Source organism: Penicillium arizonense (genome assembly GCF_001773325.1).
Source record: "Penicillium arizonense strain CBS 141311 chromosome Unknown PENARI_contig022, whole genome shotgun sequence".
In the NCBI taxonomy this organism is placed as follows: Eukaryota; Fungi; Ascomycota; class Eurotiomycetes; order Eurotiales; family Aspergillaceae; genus Penicillium; species Penicillium arizonense.
In genome coordinates, this window is record NW_019173299.1 from 122058 (window position 1) to 129919 (window position 7862).

The 7862-nt window shown below is 46.6% G+C and overlaps 2 protein-coding genes across 2 annotated transcripts; one reads left to right on the top strand and one right to left on the bottom strand.

Annotated features, from left to right (window-relative positions):
• Positions 1–473: 473 nt before the first annotated feature.
• PENARI_c022G02206 (glycosyltransferase) lies at positions 474–3222 on the top strand (the record flags this gene model as incomplete). The annotated part of the gene is made up of 6 exons (XM_022635327.1): positions 474–564; positions 619–1288; positions 1347–1874; positions 1930–2283; positions 2340–2941; positions 2999–3222. 6 exons carry the CDS (start codon positions 474–476, stop codon positions 3220–3222), a joined length of 2469 nt encoding a protein of 822 aa, XP_022484773.1.
• Positions 3223–4142: 920 nt separating this feature from the next.
• Positions 4143–6015, bottom strand: PENARI_c022G02362 (FAD-binding oxidoreductase; the record flags this gene model as incomplete). The annotated part of the gene is made up of 2 exons (XM_022635333.1): positions 4143–5481; positions 5540–6015. 2 exons carry the CDS (start codon positions 6013–6015, stop codon positions 4143–4145), a joined length of 1815 nt encoding a protein of 604 aa, XP_022484774.1.
• Between the last annotated feature and the right edge of the window lie 1847 nt (positions 6016–7862).

The following is a 7862-nucleotide window of genomic DNA, read 5'->3' on the forward strand; positions in this document are numbered from 1 at the left end:
AATCAGGCTCTGCATCCGCAAATTGTTCCGAAGTCCCGTGCGAAAATTTATCTTACGTGCTGTGGTTCTCATCTTATGGACCGGGCACATCGCCGGACAAGGAAATTGCCACACTAGGAGTAAACTTGTCCAGCCGAGCAACCACTAGCGTCTTTAATTTTCCAAGCTGTAAAATTGGAAGCTCTTTAGTCCCTGAAATTGGACTAACGAGTTTGCCCCATACTTGATGTTTCTGGTGGGCGGTGGGCCGAATTACACCTGACTGGGTCTGGACACTCGGGACTAGCGTTTGGTAGGGTCTCGGACAGTCAAAAGTTCAACTCAGTTCGCCCCGACTGTGCTCAAATCAATTATAATAATTCTTCTAGTCCTTGGCCACCTCCAAATCAAAGGTTAGCAACCTCGAAACTTGCGTTTCGTTTTCACACAGAATCTTCACATTTGACAGTGGCGCTTTCTGTCCCTAAGTTCTCATGGAAGAAGATCCACCCCCAAGGTACTCCATACTGGAGGCCGCTGAGTGGCCCCAAGATGGTGAGCCTCAAGATGCAGCAAAGTTGAACGGTACCGCCAAAGAAAATTATTCTCAGCACCTGATAAAATGTTAACTTCTTGTAGACGATGGTCGCGTCGAGGTCGACCTTGACTCCAAGCTCGGCAGAACTCTCACAAAGCTGATTCCGGTCCCGTATGAGGAGAAGCAAGTGCCATTGACCCCAAATGATACTGTCTGTGATGTTCAATTGAATATTGTCATTCAAGTCGTCGGCAGTCGGGGCGATGTACAGCCCTTTATTGCACTTGGAAATGAGCTTCAGCTCTACGGCCATCGTGTAAGATTGGCAACTCATGGGGTTTTCGAGTCATTTGTGCTTGAATCAGGCTTAGACTACTATCCGATTGGCGGTGACCCCTCAGAGCTTATGGCCTATATGGTCAAAAATCCAGGTTTGATACCGCAAATGAAAAGTTTGCGCAGTGGAGAGATTCAACGCAAGCGGGCTATGGTGGCCGAGATGCTAAAAGGCTGTTGGGACTCGTGCATCAATGATGACCCAATCAGCAAAGCACCTTTCGTGGCCGATGCTATAATAGCCAACCCTCCCAGCTTTGCCCATATTCACTGTGCGCAAGCCCTGTCTATCCCCTTACACCTTGTGTTCACTATGCCGTGGAGCAGTACAAGAGCCTTCCCGCATCCGTTGGCTAATCTCAAATACACAACTACCGAGCAAAATATGGCGAATTATCTTTCCTATGGTATAGTTGAATGGATGACATGGCAAGGGTAATAATTCGTTCGATTCTAAGACATTGACCTAAAGCTCTGCTAACTTGAAATTTAGCCTTGGTGACATTATTAATAAGTGGAGGGCTTCGCTTGATTTGGAGTCCGTACCGGGAACTGGAGGGCCATGTCTAGCTGAGACTCTGAAGGTGCCTTTCACCTACTGTTGGTCTCCGAGCCTCATGCCGAAACCATCAGACTGGCCATCGAACATAGATGTCTGTGGCTTCTTCTTTCGCTCTCTTCCAGAATATACACCAGCTCCTAACCTCGATACATTTCTTCAAAATGGCAGCCCGCCGGTGTACATTGGCTTTGGCAGCATTGTGATCGACGACCCGATTTCTATGACGAATATGGTACTTCAGGCTGTTAAGTCACTCGGTGTTCGCGCAATTATATCCCGTGGTTGGAGTAAACTTGGAGAGGCTTCATCATCCGACGAACAGATTTTCTATCTTGAGGATTGCCCGCACGAATGGTTATTTCAACATGTCGCAGCTGTTGTCCACCATGGAGGCGCAGGGACCACAGCATGCGGCCTACGTTTTGGAAAAACCACGACTATCATTCCTTTTTTCGGGGAGTATGCTTTCCCTGATACTATGCTCGAGTTTTCGCCTTATACTAATTTGGATTAGTCAACTGTTCTGGGGTAACATGGTTGCGTCCTGTGGGCTTGGGCCAAGACCGATTCCATATCGATCTCTAAGCGCACACAACTTGGCAGAAGCTATTCGCTTCTGTCTTCAGCCTGAAGCGCAGTCTGCGGCTCGAGATGTCGCAAGACGAATGAGTCACGAAAATGGAGTTACCACCGCAGTTGCTTCTTTTCATCGTAATTTACCGTTGAATGACATGCGGTGCCACATTCTTCATTCAGAACCCGCCGTGTGGCGATTCAAAAAATCTTCTAAGCCCCCAATCCATTTGTCCAAAATCGCCGCGGGTGTTTTAGTCGAACATCATCGCTTAAAATTGAGTGATCTTCAACCGTGAGTATATTTATCAAACCAGCTCCCCTATGTGAATAATGTTGACTAGGAAGCAGTTACCATGCCCACCCAATTTTCATTCAGAATCGGCGATGGGATCCAGTCACAGGCACCACATCATCGCTGATCGGCACCAGCACCAACATACTGAAAGCTACGGGCGATATTGTATATCGACCATACCAGGAATTCCGTCGTGTCCCTATAAGCCAGTCAGAACTTAAGGTGGCCGAGTCATCTGGAGCTCTATCCCTCAGCAATTCTTCGACAGCCGGCACATATTCTCTAACTTCTTCCAGAGCAGAGAAGTCTTCGAAGCTGAGATCTACCGGCGTGGCAATGAAGGGCTCAGCAAAAAGCCTGGGGAAGGTAGTTGGCTTCTGGTATAAAGGCATGTTGATAGATATGCCTTTAGCCATGAGTGAGGGCCTCAGAGCAGTCCCCCGGTTATATGGCGATGAGGTTAAAGATCACGGCACTATTCAGGATTGGAAATCTGGAGCAGCCTTTGCAGGGAAGAACTTTGTTCATGGGATGGCAAACGGTTTCAGCGACATCTTCACCCAGCCCTACAAAGGCGGCCAGGAAGAGGGAGCCAAGGGTGTTATGAAGGGAATTGCAAAAGGTACCCTTGGTGTCACTACCAAAGTATCATCAGGTATGTGCATTTCACTTGCGGACTTCGTGAAGAGAAATACTAAATGACCAATCGCAGCCGCATTGGGATTGGTGGCCTATCCTGCCCATGGGATGATGAAGAGCCTGTATACCGCTACGCACTCCCAAACAAAGAAACGTATCCTTCAAGCGCGGATTCAAGAAGGAAAGTATTTGTCAGAATACTCACCAAAAGCGCGTAGCGATCGCCAGTCCATCCTTCGCAATTTTGAGGCTGCCCACCGCAAGCTTGTCTCCTCCGCCAGCTCATCATCAAGCTGATTACTTTTAGCCTTAAAATACATTCGCCTTCTTCATTTCAATATTTTTCAATGTATATCTTTAGATCGCTCTAGGAGGATTCCATATCCAACGGATTTTGTAGATAATCTGGGATCTGAACAACATGGAAAAATGGACGGGGCCGTGGTAGCCTAATGATCTACGTTGGCAACTTGGCAAATATTTGTATAGTAGGATATACTGTTCATGTAGCCGATGTATGCGGATGTGGGGCAAAAACTTCAAATGGTTGTGGGTTTTGTAAATTAATCTTATAGACGTATAGTGACGCAGCAATAGTTTTGACACCCCTTTGATTACTTAGATTCTGCCGGTTAAAAATTCGATTTTTCAACACCCCTAGACTGGTTTTCTGATAAAACACTTAACTGTTGCGGATCAGGTTGAATCTTGTCTTCTATAAAAGGCACTCACTGAAGCAAAAACGTTTAGAAAGTAAGATGATATAAACTTGCCCTTCAATTTGCGATAGGCGGTCTAGAAAACGGTCTAAAAAACGGTCTGTCCAATGGTGTCAAAACTATTGCTGCGTCACTGTATTTGGAATGTAGCCGTGAATGATTGAGCCGTTTATGATTGCCGAGCAAGCCCTGGTTCAATAGCATTACTTTGGTAACTCGGGTTCACTCCGTAGCTTGATTGCAGATGTAAAAACAGGGTTCAATAAAAACTCAATTCACTACAATAAAATGTGTCTGTTCCTACTAACATCATTCATGAATAGCTATCTGGAGCATCGTGTGCATAATATCGCAGGTAACCCAAGCTACATAGATGTATCTCAAAATGAAACGAATTCAAAGCGCATGGAAATATGTCCTTGTCAGGTTCAGTTCTGAACGGAAAGGTCGTCCTTCCGTTTTGCCTCAATGCGCACACTTCCGCGTTCCGCGTTGACCTTATCTTTTCACTCGGCATAGCAAGCCCGATTTCAAATCGTAATTCCACAGGTCGCTGCCGACACCACTCCAAACGAACAAACTCTCGCTAGGATCATACTTTCGTTTAATGGCAAGAAGTTTCTCGTAGTTCTTGCCGTAGAAATCGTCCTTCCAGGTACTACTGAACGGGTTGCCCTCGTTCATGTAGGAACCAGTATTAGGAGCCCAATTTCTCCAGACAGGCTCCTTGGCAACCTCGTACCAATCGGCGCCGGCTTTCAGGGACTCGCTTGGATCACCTGTTGCGTTTATCGATGCTCCCAATGTGAAAGTGTGAGTATATGCGGTGCGCCAAGCTGGGAGAACACTTCCACGCATATATTTAGGGACCTTAGCAGGCCCGCGGCCTCCTTGCAATCCAAACAATAACATCGTTCCAGAGTCTGGGTTCTCGGAAATCAAGGCTTGCTGGAGATATACTTTCAAATCATCTTGGGGTATGTCCGACAACTCCCGTCGGCCTAGTAGGCGACTGGTCATCAGGCTGACAGCGCCAGCAGAGTTGCTGGATAGCGGATTTGGCTTCACGAAAGACCAGTAGTTCTGAGTAGATGCCTGTTGTTGAGAAATGTTCAGGTAGCTGCCGTGGCCAATAGATGCGACCCGGGCTGCTAACTTGTCGACGATGGCATCCATGTGGCCAGTGGTCATATTGAGACCCACGAAACCAACAATTGCTGCAACACCAGGTGGTGCTTCAGTAAGGCCTAGAGCCATTGCACTTGTCTTGGTGTATGCGGTGACGTTTCCATTCAGACCACCGTCCATAAGATCCGGAATTGAAGAAACAACTTCCGAAAGAGCATTCCAAGACGCAGTTCCCCCGTTGGTTGAAGAGTTGGCGGCATAGAAAGAAAACCCACCCATGACAACATTTTCCGGTACAGGATATGTCTTCAGGACAAACTCTGTCACCACTCCGTATTGGCCACCGCCGCCTCCACGAATAGCCCAAAAGAGATCGTCATTTTGGGCACTGTTCGCAACAAGAACCCTACCATCGGTAGTAACTACCGTGACCTGGTAAACTTGGTCCGATGCAAGACCATAATGGCTCGACAAAAATCCATGGCCACCATTCTGGATCAATCCTCCGAGGCCAACTGTACCATCTTCACCACCCACGACAGTTCTGTTTTGACGATGAACTGCGGTGTAAACAGAGCCCCAGTTGTTGCCGCTACCACAAATGACAACATCATCGGTTTCATTGCGACCTGGTAATGACCAGGCACGTCGCCGTTCGATATGTTTGAAGTTGTGTGTCCAAATAGAGAGCGCGAATGCTCCAGTTGACCTAGGTAACGGAGGATCAATGACTGATGTGGAGATTAGGATCTTCAGTGATAACATACCGGCCGTTGAGATCATGTCCTGTTCCTTTCACCACAATTCGAATATTCCGTTGAGAGGCCCATTTCATTGCCTCAGAGATATGCTCCAATCTGGTTGCATTCACAATGTACCGTGGCAAGCCCCCGATACTGCAGCCTCTGCTCTTGCTCCAACCAGTTGCACCCTTTGGTATGCAAGAATTGTTTGTATAAATTGGGAAGTCGATGCTCTCGGGCCAGGCAGCATGATATGCTGAATAGGGCCATTGAGCCTGTATGTCCGTACAATTTTCAGGAGAATTGAATGGATTACCAGGATAGCAAGACGACGCAACAGGAGCAGTTTCTAGCAGAACTCCCCCGATGGAATGGTTAAGTGCAGCCCAATCGTCTGATGAAGGCCATGCTGAATCAGCAGGTGATACCTTGCAATCCAGGCTGGCAAATGAGGCAGTCAAAAGACTCAATAGCGGGTATATAGTTCTTGCGAAAAACATTGTCGGGGTTTTGCGGTCAAAGAACTTTTGACTTTCACATCATTCAAGAAGAGATTGGCCTTTATAAAAGATAAGAAGGGTCGACAATACGAACACGATTGATTAAAAGGATGCTATAAACAGAAATTGATCATCTACAATATCACTCCCGTTAATGAATCATCTATAGCTCCATATTTATCAGGGGGATAACACACGATCCCTGGCTACTGTTACTCACCCATGGACGACTCCGGCAAGTCATATAAGTAGCTCTGCTCCACCTTATTCGTATTCCGTGGGCCTCCTACGGTTGGTTTGGTGAAAACGGAAGTGAGCCAATCAGCGGGCGAGAAGTCCGCGTATCCAGCGATGGTTCGTATTCTCGCCGAAGCTCAACTCCAAGAATCCTTACATACCCGAATATATGTTGGCTAGTACGGGATATGTAATACTGATTAAATTGGATATGTCTCTAGAGAATTGACAACCTGTCCTTGCTCTGTTTTCAATGCCAAGAATCAAATTCATATAATATGACGTAGGCGCTGTTGCGTAGATCAATATGATTCCTACCTTAAGAGTACGAATTGAATTTCACATTTACCTCTGGTGTTTCCTGAGGCAACTTATTTTCAAAGTCATTTAGGATCACCCGCACCAATCAATCAATCAATCAAAGTTCTATTAATCTGTTGGAGCCTAACTAGTATCGTAATCGCTATGCAGGCGCTGCTTTCCGGTTGAAGCAAGAACTCGTCCGTACGCCTGATCGTGCTCTAGTACAGAACTTGAGCTGGTCCTCGAAACGAGAGAGAGTACCAGCCCTACATGTAAGTTAAATAAGCCAAGCCCCATAACCCCAGTACAAATGAGAAATTCAACGCTAATAAGCAATGAATGCAAAATGAATGCGTGGATGCACCGTCCACCACTCCTGTCTACAGTCTCACAAGATAAGTGCCCAACTTCTCCGGGACTCCGCTCCATGACCTCGCGGTCTCCGGTTTCATCATCAGACTCTTCTTCCTCTGCATGTTGAAACTGAGCAAGTAGGCCGGTTTGGTACCTGAATTTAGCAACGTAGCGGATTGCGATCACCCGCACTCGACTCGTCACTTTCGCCACTCAGCTCCTCACCCAGCACTAAAACTAATATGAATTTAGGCCGTTCCTCACTTCCACTAACATAGCTTCTAGCTTAAGCATTGATAGGGCAGCCTTGTCAACTAAGAGATAATACAGAACACTTCGCGAATGAATTTGGTTGAGTAGGTTGCACCTTACGGTCCTCAGGAGATTTCCAATCTTGGTCGGTGTCATCCATACAGTCGTCTAGTCTATTTAGCCTTGACGACGCCTGGGCTTGCTTCAACTTCTAATGCATTATATGGGGCTTAAACAATAATAGAGTCATTAGATACCTTTAGAAACGGAGATACATGCTTAGTTTCTACTCGCTAAAGATGCTCAAGGCTAATGTTCCACTAGGTTCCACCAAGAGACCCACTCTCCGGGCGTCTTGTCAACGCCAGTATACACGATGAATCATCCCATGTAGTACACACTATCTATCACCTGACAACCAGAATATCCCTGTTGGGCATTTACTACGCCCCCTTCGAACCTAATTATCCTCAGTGGGAGACAAATCAGCAGGCGGAATGCAGACACTCATTTTCCCAAACTACCATCCGTGAATCGAGTCAGGCCGCCAAATTCCTATCTAGCCAGCATTGCCCCCCATGCTATTGATTCCTTTAATATATTTTACAACCTCGGTGGTGACCTTGTGCTGTGGAAATTTATGTATAGTTAGGGATATGAAAGGAATTATGGTCTATGACTGTATCTGTATCTCTAAACCC